Source organism: Urocitellus parryii, chromosome 11 (assembly GCF_045843805.1).
Source record: "Urocitellus parryii isolate mUroPar1 chromosome 11, mUroPar1.hap1, whole genome shotgun sequence".
NCBI lineage: Eukaryota > Metazoa > Chordata > Mammalia > Rodentia > Sciuridae > Urocitellus > Urocitellus parryii.
The window spans coordinates 6,694,739-6,708,788 of NC_135541.1; the positions used below are offsets into that span (position 1 = coordinate 6,694,739).

Consider the following 14,050-nt stretch of genomic DNA (forward strand, 5'->3'; position numbering starts at 1 on the left):
TGGGTAGATGTTCTTTCGTGTGGATTATTAGTGTTTCCCAGTTAGCTGTCTCTGCATATGAGCTTCCTGAGAGCATTTGCTTTGTGTAAGAGCAAATTCACTTAGACACTTAATCAGGAAAGTGCTCAGATTTTACTTCAGGGTCAACTAGAAACCTTGTATTCAAGGTCTTTCTAGAGTGTACTCTTTTCCCTTCTGCTTTGGGGGAGCTTGTAATGTGTACTTGACTCTTTTGTTTGTAAATTGGGTGTCTTATAAGATGTTAAGCATCCCATTTTGACATCCATTCTCTTGGGTGGTTTGATAATAATTTCCTGTCATGAATGGTGCTATTTTCTGTTTTCATGCAGGTCATTGAGTCTGTCTTGCTCTTCTGAGTTAGAAAAAGGCTCTTTTCAGAGCAGGTTTGGATGTCACTGCCTCCTCCTCTCAGACATGGCCACGGCCCTAGCTCAGGCCTACTGAAGGTGCTTTTGTGTGAGACGAAGGTAGCCCTTCCTGATTGGATTTGGGCTGCATCTCAGCCCCACTTGTTCCTGTGGTTGGGTATTGTTTTGCTCATAGCCATAAGCAGTAGCCCTACAGGACACCTACAAAAATTTTATTAATAAAAGTTGTTAGTTTCTCAAACCAATGAACACATATAGCAGAAATAAAAGGATGTTACTTGTAGCAAAGGAGAAGGAAGATCTGGTTTTACTAGATCATATATTCCACTGATACATATTTATAGTGTCACACGCAACTAATTTATTTTTAAAAGAGAAAAGATACTGGTGTTCTGGGCTGCAGTTGCTTCTAAATGCTCTTTTCGGCATTGGGCTATAATGCACTATGTACAATACATCCATTTAAAATGTGTAATTCAATTGGTTTTTCTCAGTATTTTCGGAGTTGGGCAGCTATCCCCACAGTCTATTTTAGAGTGTTTTCATCACTCCAGAAAGAAACCCTGTATCCATTTATTGGTTGGGGCCCATTCTCCTTGCTTCCAACTCTCCAATCACTAATCCACTTTCTGTGGTAAAAGAGTGGCCTGTTCTGGACAAAGAAAGCCCTTGTAAATGCTCATGGAGTCTTAGTGTAGGAGCGGAAGACCCTGCTCTTTTCCTGCTGGAGGTTTGATATCCCGAGTCTGAGAAATATACTGGTGGTAGACAATGAGTGGGAGACCAGGTGTACAGATTTATTAAGTGTCCGGGCATCGCAGGAGAGTGAGTGTCAGTTACCCTGTGAGACCGGGAGAGGAGAGGGGGTGTAGATGTTTCAGAGAAAAAGCCAGTGGTTTTTAGGGGAGGTGTATGAGCCCAAAGATGAGGCAGTAGCCTGGGACAGAGTTTGTATGGGCTCTGTGTGGTGTCCACTCTGGTCTTCTTCCTGTCGTGTGAGTGAGACTTCAGCAGTCTCCCCCACTGGTGAGATATCCGGAAGGAATTGACAGCGTTTGACCCAGAGAATCTAGCCTTTAGGTAGCTAAGGGAGAGTTCAGAGGAGGTGCTTTTCAGCACTGCTGCTCATTCCACTCCACAAATGCTCTCCGGTCGGTCAAAGTCCAAAGTGGCCCCAACACATTCTTAGATAAACCTATTAAGCAAATAATTAATTGACCAATAAATTCTAAATTTGGGTATAAAGATGAGATTTAAAAAAAATAGCGCTCTTCCTTTTACTCAGACGCAACTCAACACATACATTTGTTTGTTTGTTTATTGTGCTGGGGATTGAAGCCAGCTGTTGAGGCATGCTAGGCAAGTGCTCCATCACTGGGCATCACCCCAGCGCTTTTCATTTTATTTGAGACAGGGCCTTGCTAAGTTGCCCAGGCTGGCCTTGAATTTGTGATTGTCGTGTCTCAGACTCCTGCCTGGCTGGGATGTAAGTACCAGACTTCAGCACACATTTCTGACACCATATGCGTGTGGGTTGTTTCCCCACACACCAAGCGAGTAAAAATTGTCCAGCAGACACCTGCTCCCGGGTGTCCTCTAATTCTGTTCTGGCGCTGTCTCCCTGGATAGAGATGGCACCAGACACAGGCTGGAGGCGCCCAAAGACTACCTCCTCCAGATGCTGGTGTTAAGTAGTAAGTCTCGCCACTCTTTCCTTGAGTTTGATTAATTTGCCAGAACTGCTCACAAAAGTCAGGGAAACACTGTTTATTTGCTGCTCACCAGCTTATTAATAAAGGATATAACAAAGGGTCCAGATGAACAGCAGATGGAGAAGATGTGCAGCGTAAGACCGGGGGAAAGGGCAGTGGGGCTCCTCTGCTCTGGGTGAGCCGCAGCAGTCAGGAAGCTCCCGGGGCCCAGTGGAGGCTGCATCATGCAGGCAGACTGACCACATCAGTGGCCGCTGGTGACCAGCATAACCTCCAGTCCCTCAGCTCCTTGGAGACTGGAGGGGGGGGGGGTCGCAGTTCCAACCTTTTAATCACAGCTCACCCTTTCCAGTGCTCAGCCTCATCCTAAAGCCACCTAGGGCTGCAGCCACCCTTTCATCAACATGCAAAAGACACCTTGCACTCGGAGATGCCAGGGGTTTTAGGTCCTGGATGCTAGTAACAGGACGAAGACCACATATTTACTTGACAGTGTCACGGAAGGATGTTCCCATTATAAGTTTTCTGTTTGTTCCTAAAATGCGATGTCACATGGTTGATTTGTAGAAAGAAGAAGAAAAAGTTGTGTTTTTTTAAAATATAAAAGCACACCATATGAGATGTGAGAATTCCAAATGATACCGAAATGTGAATATTTAAAATGTCATCTTACAGATGTTTTCCAAGATGTTTTGCATTATTTATGCTGACATATAAATCCTAATTTTGTCTATCAAAATGGGATTATATTATACATTTTCTTCTACCTCTTGCTTTATTTTTATTTTTTATTGCTGCTTGCTTTATTTGCTTAATAAGTTTTGGATATTTCCCATATCTGTCTTATGGAGTTACTATAAGTATTTAATTGCTATATAGTTTTCTACCTTTAGATGTATGATAATTAATTAACCAATCACCTGTTGCTACTCCAGAGCTCTTATAAAAAAGGAATTTGGACTTACTCCAGATAGTCATATACATGGAATAAATCATCACACATCATACCTGCATTTGGCTAACTCAAGAGTATTGCTTGGGGGCTGTGGCTGGGGCTCAGTAGTAGTGCCCTTGCCTAGAACGTGTGTGGCACTGATTCTCAGCATCACATATAAATAAATAAAATAAAAGTCTATCAGCAACTAAAAAAATAAAAATAAAGAATTAAGGGCTGGGGTTGTGGCTCAGTGGCAGAGCGCTTGCCTTGCACATGTGAGGCACTGGGTTTGATCATCAGCACCACATAAAAATGAATAACAAAGATATTGCAGCCGTCTAAAAAAAAAAAAAAAAGAGTATTGCCTGGTACTGTGGCCACTAGGCCAGTATCCAGCTTGTTCATTTGCTGATGTGGCTGCAGGAACAGGTGATGGCAGGAGAGAGCACATGGCAGACTGTTTTTCTTTGTTGACAAACTGCTGCCACTTTTATAAGACATAAAAACAAAATAATTTCTTCTGAATTGTTTCTTGGAATGTCCGAGGCTCACCTGCAGATCGTGTCTGTAGAGCGTGGCTTCAGGAACACTGCCTTGGATGTAGAAGCTGTAGCTGGCCTGAATCTGTGCCTCTTCTGAACATGAACTGGAATTTCCTTCTAAAAATAGTCTCCCTGTCAATTTGTCTTATGACCAACCTCATTTTCATAGAAACTACTTGTAAAATATGATTAAAATGGATTGACTTTTTGGAGTAACTTAATTCTGGTTAATTGAAGCTTTTGTTCACATCACATGGAGACAATGGGGCAAGGCTGGTGAGTGCTGAGGTCCTTATTTCATAGAAACTGAAAGATTAGAAGTACGTGACTCCAGGGCTGGGATTGTGGCTCAGTGGCAGAGCGCTTGCCTCACATGTGTGAGGCACTGGGTTCGATCCTCAGCACCACATAAAAATAAGTAAGTGTTCACCAAAACTAAAAAAAAAATGTTAAAAAAAAAAGAAGAAGAACGTGCCTCCGGATTCCTCTAGAGCATGAAGCGTTAACCTGGAGCAGCGCTGCCCAATCCTCCTGCGCCTGCAGAGCTCCTGAAAGCACAGGTTGAGCACAAGTCTGGGGTCTGAGGTCCTGTGTTGCCACAGGACAGCCCTCTTGCCCACCCTTGGGTCACATAGTGGGAACCTGAAGTTTTATCCCTGTTTAGGTCTTGGTAATTCTTCCTACTTGGACGTGACTTTCTTGTTCGCATGTCCTTCTTCCAGAGTTTGGACTATGACCGTTGCATCAATGACCCTTACTTGGAAGTTTTGGAGACGATGGATAATAAGGTGAGTCCCACGGTTCTTGGTCTCTTGGGACCAAGTGGGTCTTTGGACAATTTGCCTTTTCTTCCAAATGCTCCAGGAAACGTCTTTACCCCTAGTCTTTTGACTTTTTCATGAGATATTGGCATTTGATTCTCTAACCTTCCTGGTGCCAGCTAGCGCACTCACAGCCAAGGCACCTGGCCCAGCCCCTAGGGGCCGTCATTCTTGCATCATGAAGCATCTGAGACACCAGGCCTCCCCTCACATGCTCGCTGTACCCCTGGAGTTGAGTCTGGAACTGCTTGGTCAAGGTGTGTTCCTTTCCCGCTGGCAGCGTGAGCCTGTAACAGGGAATCATTCTTTTTCCACGTAAACAGAAAGGCCGAAGGTACGAAGCGGTGAAGTGGATGATGGTGTTCGCCATTGGAGTCTGCACTGGGCTGGTAAGCAGCAGGCCGGGGGCAGGTGATGGGCAGAGGGGTGGGCGGGTCACAGGAAAGGCCTGGCCTGGCTGCGGACTTCTTTCATTTGTTACTGTAGCGGTTGTCGTGATAACAAAGCCTGCTTTTTTTTTTTTTTTAATAATAATGTTGCCCAGGTTTTCCTGCTTCGCTTGCTATTGCATTGTGAAATGAAAGTGAAACTTACACAACTCAGGGCTCTTTAAGCACTCAAAGGTTTGGCCAAAACATCCCTTTTATGATATGATTACAGGGCCTAGCCCCTAGTCTACTTGATAAGCTGGACGGCATACCTGTGGTGGGTAGTAGGTGACCTAGCAGGTGGAGCCAGCACCACGCTGTGGGTGCTGAGGTCATGCTGCCCTGCGCTTCTCCCCGCACATGGATGATCTGGTCCGGAGGGTAGAGCTGGCAGTTGTGGGTGGAGGTACGCCTCAGTGAACTTGGTTCCTGGGCTCCGCATGTTCACAGGCAGACCAGACAAGGACAGTGGGAAGCCTTGCCAAAGACTGCAGACCTGCCAAAGGTCTGGGACCGGAACTGCTGACTTAACGTTGGCAAATCTGGAAAAGAGAAGTCGGAAATGTCAGCAGCCAGCCAAAAAGACACACGTCAGATCTTGGTTTTTCATGAGTGCAGTGTGAGCAGGGGTGTGCCTGGGCCTGAGCAGCAGCCTGTTTATCTCCTTTCTCTAGAATTGGCCACAAGTCTCGTGCCTAACTCTCCATGATAGACCTGTGAAGCGTAAACCTGTATTGAATAGAATACAGCTCCAAGGACTACCACAGTTTCTATTTTCATGACACTCATCAGATTTTTACTGTAGTAAATTCGCAGGGAACATCTAGGTAAGACTAATGGTATTCAGAACCCTCTTTGCTAACATTCTGCTGGACACCATCATGGGGGAAACGTGGGTTGATTGGTCTTATTGAGGTCCAAGTGTCTGTTTTGCTGTATGCATTTCTGGGTCTAGATCTCCCAGTAATAAGCTCAGTCATTAGCCATAGAGTTACTCTTCTTTCTGCTCCTTTAATACAAACTCCTTTGAACTTTCAGTTGTCACTACTGGCAGCTTTTCCTCACACTCTTAGATGCTAGGAAGGCAGACCTTATAAAGTAGCACCCAGCAGTTGTGGCTTTGGCTCTTCTCCTTTGATCTGTCACCGCTTCCTACTCCAGTATTCATAAGCTTCCAGGCATTGACTTAGGGAAGGCCAGAGTTGCAGGCACAGAGCCTTTGATCATGTCTCCACACCATCAGGCTTTCTGAGTCTCCTTTAAGCAATGCGAGTAGAATAATGGAGCCGAGGTTGTTTCCTCTACTCAGGTAACCAGGGGCTGTAGGATAGTTCTCAGTCAAAAGAATGGCCAACGAAAGAGAAAATGCTGATAACAAACTTGCAGAAACTTTATATGCCCAAGAAAATGTTTTCTTTTAAAGTAGCATCCTCAGCCGCCTGCCTACCCAGCCAAGCAGCCCCAGACATTTTGGCCATTCCTCTTTTGAAACTGCCTTTGGAAAGAGCTGAGGGGTTCCCACACAGCTCAGTGTTACTACTCATTAACCTTGGGGTGTCTTCCTGGCTCTCCCATCTTTTTCTGTGTCCTTTCTCCACTTTGTTTTGCTCTGCTTCTCTCCACTTAGCTGCACCCCTTCTCTATTCTCTGCTGGGGCAGTGGGGCCAGGCTGGGGCAGAGCTGTCCTCAGAGCCAGAGTGACTGACCAAGTTCAGTTGTACCTTGCTGGTGCTGACTTGATCAGCCACATCCATGCAGAGAGGGAAGGCGCTACCCCAGGAAGAGTCTGACCATGTCACTGCTCTCTGCAGGTGGGTCTCCTTGTGGACTTTTTTGTCCGACTCTTCACCCAGCTCAAGTTTGGAGTGGTTCAGACGTGTATCCTTTACGTGGTTCCTAATTCTTCCAGACTTCAGTGGTCCCCGAGCTGCCTCCTTACCTAGAAATGGGCCAGACAGTAAACACAACATTTGAAGGGCCCTTACCAGCCATTCGGCTCTAAGGTTTTAAGTGTCATCAAGGGACCAAAGGGGAAAAAGACTTCAGTAGATATACTACATATTTGTGGTTAGTTAAACACCAGTGTCACAAATATGGCTGTTCTCCCCAGTCTGTAAATTCAGTGTTTCCATCAAAATTCCAGTGGTAGAGTGCTTGCCTAGCATGTGTGAGGCACTGGGTTTGATCCTCAGCACCACATAAAAAAATCAGTGAATAAATATTGTGTTCACCAACAACTAAAAAAATACTTTAAAAAATTCCAACAGAATCTATTATGGAACTCAAAAACTCTCTTTCTAAAGTTGTATAGAAGAATAAAGGGCCAAAAGTAATTGAGATGGTTTTGAACAACAGACTGGTGGGTTTGCCCTACTAGATGTCAAGACTTAGAAAATTTAAGATGTAGTAATTGAAACAGTGTCATATTGACACAGTAATACCCAGTTAGACCAATGGGGAAAATAATAGAGGAGCGGGAACTGGCCCATTCATTGAGAAATCTGATGAATGACGGTTAATTTAGCAATCAGTGAGAGAGTGAGGGATTATTTAATAAAAGATGCTGGGACTTTAGCTGTACCTATGGAAAAGTATAAAATTAGATTCCTCCTCATACCGTAAATAAAGCTCAATTCCAGATGGATTGAAGATATAAATAAGCAAAACATAACTGTGTAAAAGACAAGATGATGTCAAGAGGGAATAATTTCTTAAAACTCTAGAAGGCACAGGCTGTTAGGGTCAAGTTTACTGATCTTTTCCTATCAGAGTAAAATTCCTGGGCGGGGGCTGTGGCTCAGCGGTAGAGCACTCACCTAGCACGTGTGAGGCCCTGGGTTTGATAAAAAGACAGACCTAAAACCCAGAAACAGCAATGAAACCCTATAAATACAGTAAGAAAGTCCAAGCCTGGAAGACATTTTCTAGGCATCGAAGGGGCAGATAGTCTCTAGAGTAGACAGACCGCCAGCAGCTTACTAAGAAAAACCCCAAGGTGCAGTAGAAACTAGGCGGGGAATGAGGAGCGACCGTTGTCAGAGGAGGAAACCTGGATGGCTGGTGAGCCCAAGGAATAGACAGGAAGGTGCCCAGTCTCCTGCCTCAGAAGTTCCTCCCCTAGACCAGCACCTGGACATGTCCAGGGTGGTCTGCTGCTGTGCGACAATAGGAAGGGGGTCACCAGGTGTGAGCATGGAAGACAGCAGTGTGTTCACAGGATGTCACCTCATGCAGAAGTTAACACAATGACCCAGGCGGTGTTCCCAAATGTCACCCCTGGAGGACAGGAAAGTGTGTGTCAGAACGCGTGCTCCTTGACCGGCCCCTGCAGCGGTGGAGGAGTACAGCCAGAAGGGCTACCTCGCCCTGTCCCTCCTGGAGCTCCTGGGCTTTAACCTGACCTTCGTCTTCTTGGCGAGCCTCCTTGTCCTCATCGAGGTGAGCTGCTTTGGGAATGGCCCCTTTGTCCTCGAGGTTTTCGGTTCTGAGCCTATTTGCTTCATCTCCGTTCCCAGCACATCGGGACACTGCACAGCACAGCTGATAGGTCCCTGCACAAGGGTCCCCTTGGTCACTTATGCAGGAAGTTAGGGCTTAAGTCTCTGGTGAGAAAAGAGGAAAAATCTAGATAAGATGACAGTTCCAACCTTGACGACACATTGGCATCAATGGGAGAGCTTTTTAAAAACGCATAGATCAGAATAGATCAGGACCTCTGGAAGTGGGCTCTGCTTTGGTTGTTGAAAGACTCCCAGGTGCTGCAGACTCACGGGACTTAAGGGAACTTGTCAGAAATGCAGATGCTCATTTGGGTGCCTGTGATCCCAGTGACTGGGGAGGCTTAGGCAGGAGGATCTCAAGTTCAAAGCCAGCCTCGGCAACTTAGCAAGGCTCTGAGCAACATAGCAAGACCCAGTCTCAAAATAAAAAATAAAAAGGGCTGGGGATGTGGCTTAGTGGTTAAGAATCCCTGGGTTTAATCCCCAGTAACAACAACAAAAAAAAGCAAATGCTCCTGTCCTCCTTAAGACCTACAGAGTTGGGAATCTAGGCGGGGTGAGCACCGATGGTTGAGAAGCCTGTTGCTACTGGTTAGCTGAAGAAGCAGTGGATTTTAAATTTATGGGTGTGTGGGCTGGGGATGTGGCTCAAGCGGTAGCGCGCTCACCTGGCATGCGTGCGGCCCGGGTTCGATCCTCAGCACCACATACCAACAAAGATGTTGTGTCCGCCGAAAACTAAAAAAAAATAAATACTAAAAAAATTCTCTCTCTCTCTCTCTCTCTCTCTCACACACACACACACACACACACATACACACACACACACTCTTTCTCTCTCTTAAAAAAAAAAAAAAAATTATGGGTGTGCCTCTTGTCCCCCACCAGCCAGTGGCAGCGGGTTCTGGGATACCTGAGATCAAATGCTACTTGAATGGCGTGAAGGTGCCAGGAATCGTCCGGCTCCGAACCCTGCTCTGTAAAGTCTTTGGAGTGCTGTTCAGTGTGGCTGGAGGTGAGGAGGGCATTTCTGCTTTCCTCTTCAAGTGTAATTGGCAAAGATGACTAGACTCGTAAATTCATTTGGTTTGGACTGAAGGGCCTGCTCCTAATCAAGATGTCTGCACTTTCTGTGGATGGTTAAGTGTGGACACTGTTAGGTCTGCGCCTTTCAGCCTTATCTGACAGACGCACCATTCTGTTTTGAAAAAGAATGACCATCTAGTTGTATGTGGAGTTGTTTTTATAAAAATCAGCAAGCTTTTTGTGTAAATGTACAGATAAGTTTTGTGAGCTGTGAGGCAAAATTGAGGATATAGTGTAAGTACTTGTGTAACTGATGAGAATGTCTCCATTTAAGAATATAAAGGGGCTGGGGCTGGGGCTCAGTGACAGAGCGCTCGCCGGCACGCTGGGTTCCATCCTCAGCACCATAGAAAAATAAAATAAAGGTTATTGTGTCCACCCACAACTAAAACAAATATTTTTTAAAAAAAGAATATAAAAGCCATTCTCAGCTTTCAAATTGTGCAGGGAGGCAGAGAGCAGGTCTGGGCCCACAGGCCACGGTTTGCTGAACCCATATTTAGAATGTAAAGAGCAAGACTTTGAACGGAGCTTGGGCCCGGGGAGTGGCTCTGGTGGTGCTGGCCTAGTATGTGCCAGGCCCTGGGTGTGATCCCCGTGGGAATGCTCATTTCCACTTTTAGTAAGAGAGAGAAAGGGTTATGTAGCAGAGGTCTCCTCTGTGCTGACTAATGATCTTCTTTGTCACTGTTCCCAGGGCTCTTTGTGGGGAAGGAAGGCCCTATGATCCACAGCGGGGCCGTGGTGGGAGCTGGCCTCCCTCAGGTAAGGGTTGGTGGGCTTCCTGGATAGGCTCAGCGCCGTGCTTCTGGTTGGCTTTGGAAAAAGCCATTGGAATCATCCTAATGTGACCTGGAACCTGGTGCCATTTGGGGTTAAGAAAAACGAGGTGGCCCGTCTCCCAGCAGAGCATGTAACTTAGACCTCAGAGTTTTGACGATGCCCTGCCGCCTCCTAGGAGAGAGCCGGGACCTGGAGGGAAACTAGGAGAGGCAACTGCAAGTCACCTGGCCCCTCCAGGCCAGTGCCAAGCGCCTACTTGAGGGCAGCCCGGCAGCTTGCCTCTGTGTCCCCGCAAGAGGGGCTGGGCATGTCGGCCGTGGTGGCCTCGGGCCCAGCTCTGAGGAGTCCACTAGTGCAGCACAGGGGTGGCTGCCAGCGACGTGTGGCATGTGCTGGACCCCTGTGCACCAGCCCCCCTGTGCCTCCAGCCACTGCGTGTTTCCTTGTTATTCCCGCCCTCAGAGGAAACCCGGGCTTAGGCCGACGGGCCAGCTCAGGACTCAGACTCGCCATTCTCAAGGGCCGCTCCACATTCCTGGGCTGCGGCTGAGAAGTCTCGATTCCTGGGGGCTGCGCCTCTGGGACATCGCCCTCCCTGCTCTGAGAGCTCAGGGCCCTGTGGGTGAATCTTTGAGGCAAAAGAGGGAAGATTCTCTCTCAGGCTCATCTTTTCATCTCTCTCGCTCCTGCCTCGAGAGCCAGGTCCCTAGAAATGAGCTGAGGAGGAGGCCAGGGGGCGCGGGCGCTGGTGTGAGGATTGTGGAGCGACTAGGGACGGGCCCTCGGCCTTCCCTTGCTGGCGTCCTGTGCAGGACTCACTTCTTCTCAGGGCACTTCCGGTTCCTCCCAGTCTTTTAGCTCAGCTTTCTGACTTTCTGACTCAGCACAGGGGGCTTTCTGAAGGGCCTAGAAACTTTGAGGCAGGAAAACTAAGCTGCTCCCAAGTGAGGTAACTTCCTTCTTTGGACACTTGCTTCTTGCAACACACCTGCCCAGGTGTGCTCAGGCCAAGGGCCTCCTGGATCCCTGCAGCGACGGTGCCCGTGGGTCCCTCTCTGACTCGCCTTCTCTTGTTTTAGTTTCAGAGCATCTCCTTACGGAAGATCCAGTTTAACTTCCCCTATTTCCGAAGCGACAGGTATGGAGATGGCAGGAATTCATTTGTTTTGTTTTGTTGTTCGCCACCCTGTGGTTGAGCCAGGGCACTATGCATGCTGGAGCTCCAGCCCCAGAATCCTTTTTATGAAAAAACAAAATTGTTGGGGGCCGGGTGGAACTTGGGCTTGGCACGTGGAGGCCTACGTGGGAGTTCATGTTAATGACCTGCCCGTCAGACCCAACGCCTGCTGTAGCCTGGCTCGGTTACTTGTGCCAGGCAGGCTGCACGTGAAACCCAACTATCAGAATAGACCAGGGGGCTTTGCATTTTTTTCTGAAAATAAGAAACAAAAGAACTGAACTAGCATCGTGGGTTTGGTCTGCCACGCCACCCGGCCTAGAGGCATCTCAGCCAATGAAGATGGTTCACGATTGAAAACCCAACCAAGGAAGGGCACAGGCGGGCATGTATTCAAGATGTCACGTATTCCCAGTGACTTACTGACCAGGCGTGATGGCACATGCCAGTAGTCCCATTTTGTCAGGGGGCTGAGGCAGGAGGATTGCTTGAGCCCAGGATTTCAAGGCCCGCATAGGCAACACAGGAAAGAAGAGGTGAAGTTAAGCTTCTGCTGCCTTCCTGAGTTGTAAGCTGTCCTTCTGGGGAGACTGTCCTGCTGTGGATCGTGCCACCCATCTGCACACCTCGGAGGGCCTTGGAATCAAGAGCCCGTGCTCCGCACACAGACCACCTTCTCCTCGTGGTACATCCAGTCGTCGTCCACCTGCTCCGCACACGTGGCCCTCGAGGCTGGGCTGTTCCGTGGTGCTGTGGTTTTCTGGAATGAAGCTCTGGGGGGAAGGTGGCTCAGCGCTGGCAGCCTTTGCTCCCTGAACTGGGCTGCGACTCGAGCTTGTGGAACACTCCTGTTCCCAGGTGGAGGGGCGCTGCCCTGAGGGAAGTCTGACGCAGGGAGTGCTCGTCTCACAGGTGAACTGCAGCCAGAGACCTGCCCCTCCCACAGTCCTGGCTGGTGGTGGCCAAGGAAGGTGGACATGAGGGAAACGAGAGGAAGCGTTCACAGATGGGCAGGAAGAGTGCTATGGGCCTGTGGGCTCTTTCTTGAATAAAACATCTCTCTCTCTTCTCTCCTCAGAGACAAGCGAGACTTTGTGTCAGCAGGGGCTGCTGCTGGGGTCGCTGCAGCTTTCGGGGCCCCGATTGGGGGCACCTTGTTCAGCCTGGAGGAGGGCTCGTCCTTCTGGAACCAGGGGCTCACATGGAAAGTGGTGAGGAGGCTGTCCCTGAAATCCCCACCCAGGCCCAAGCACGCCCCATCACGCTGGGCCTCAGTACCGGCTTTGGATGGGCTGAGCGTCCTCTGTTGCAGCAGCCATGACCTCCAAACTGGGCTCTTGCACCTCCCTTGTCAGTACTTCCCACCCCTGAACAGCCCACGTCAGATGCTGCTAACCCTCCTCACGAGCCCCTGACCCTGCAGGGGACATGGCGGTTACATGAAGCGGGAGGTCTCGGGCATCACTTGAGCCCATCTCCTGCTGCAGGTAGAGTGTTCGTCCCCCGCGTCTACCTTCCCTGTTGGCCCAGGACCTGCTCCCAGGAGGCTCTAAACACATGGTCTCCCACAATAGGCTGGCAGAGTGACAAGGTCTTAGAACCCAATTTTGATTGTTCCGCCTTGAAGTGGACAGTGGTTTGCAGCTCCCTGGGTGCAGCCCAGGTTTTGAGGTCCCTGTTAGCACCCTGGGTTTCAGGAGGAACCATCGGGGAGAAAGCAGGACCTGGTGCCATTGAGTTCCTGGTTTTTGTCCCTGTTCCCTAGCTCTTCTGTTCCATGTCTGCCACCTTCACCCTCAACTTCTTTCGTTCTGGGATTCAGTTTGGAAGTTGGGGTTCCTTCCAGCTCCCTGGATTGCTGAACTTTGGCGAGTTTAAGGTAGGTCTTGTCCTTGCTCCCAGGGTTTCTTACTGGACCCATGAAACATGCTCTTAAGTAAAGGACCAGAGAGAAGGACGGCTTTAGCAGGGCCACCTCTCCCCTGAGCCTCTGGGCACACTTGTGCCCGCCGCACACAGGCTTCAGCTGGCTCTGCTGTCAGGAGGCCGGCGGCTGGCTCTGCTCTGTCTCCTCCTCTCCCCTCCTGTTCTCACGGCTGCTCTGCTTTCTCTCTCCCTCCCTCTCCCCTTCTCTCAGTGCTCTGACTCTGATAAAAAATGTCATCTCTGGACAGCTATGGACCTGGGTTTCTTCATCGTGATGGGGGTCATCGGGGGCCTCCTGGGGGCCACGTTCAACTGCCTGAACAAGAGGCTTGCCAAGTACCGCATGCGAAACGTGCACCCGAAACCCAAGCTGGTCAGGTATCTGCAGTTGCCTCCCCGTCACGGCTCCCTGAGCTCTTGTGGGCCGGGCACTGTCCTAGGGGAGCGTCACATGCCCACACCCTGCTCCCGCAGCAGCTTTGGTTCCTCATCTAAGACCGAGAATGTGAACAAGGTCGTGAACCTCCCCTCCCCTCAGGCCAGACGGCTGTGTCTGGGCTTGGTTATTTCCAGGGTGCTCACTGACCCCACCCTCTCCTGACCCATCACTAGCACACAGGACACAAGTCAGCAGGGTCAGTGTGGCCCTGCTGAGGGGCTGGTTGTCACGAGATGCTCTTGCCTCAGGACTTAGCATGGAAAACTGTTTAGTTCTTCAAAGAGAGGGGATGGTCGACAACCCACTGTCT

The 14,050-nt window shown here is 49.0% G+C and overlaps 1 protein-coding gene across 1 annotated transcript in view; it reads left to right on the plus strand.

Annotated features, from left to right (window-relative positions):
* Positions 1-14,050, plus strand: part of Clcn6 (chloride voltage-gated channel 6) — a 31,335-nt gene that overhangs the window by 3,315 nt on the left and 13,970 nt on the right. The window contains exons 3-12 of the mRNA XM_077803753.1: positions 4,303-4,368; positions 4,725-4,790; positions 6,641-6,707; positions 8,161-8,267; positions 9,218-9,344; positions 10,113-10,180; positions 11,278-11,336; positions 12,454-12,586; positions 13,141-13,254; positions 13,513-13,679. Of these exons, the coding sequence (XP_077659879.1) occupies positions 4,303-4,368; positions 4,725-4,790; positions 6,641-6,707; positions 8,161-8,267; positions 9,218-9,344; positions 10,113-10,180; positions 11,278-11,336; positions 12,454-12,586; positions 13,141-13,254; positions 13,513-13,679 (974 nt within the window). The remainder of the gene's footprint in view (positions 1-4,302; positions 4,369-4,724; positions 4,791-6,640; positions 6,708-8,160; positions 8,268-9,217; positions 9,345-10,112; positions 10,181-11,277; positions 11,337-12,453; positions 12,587-13,140; positions 13,255-13,512; positions 13,680-14,050) is intronic.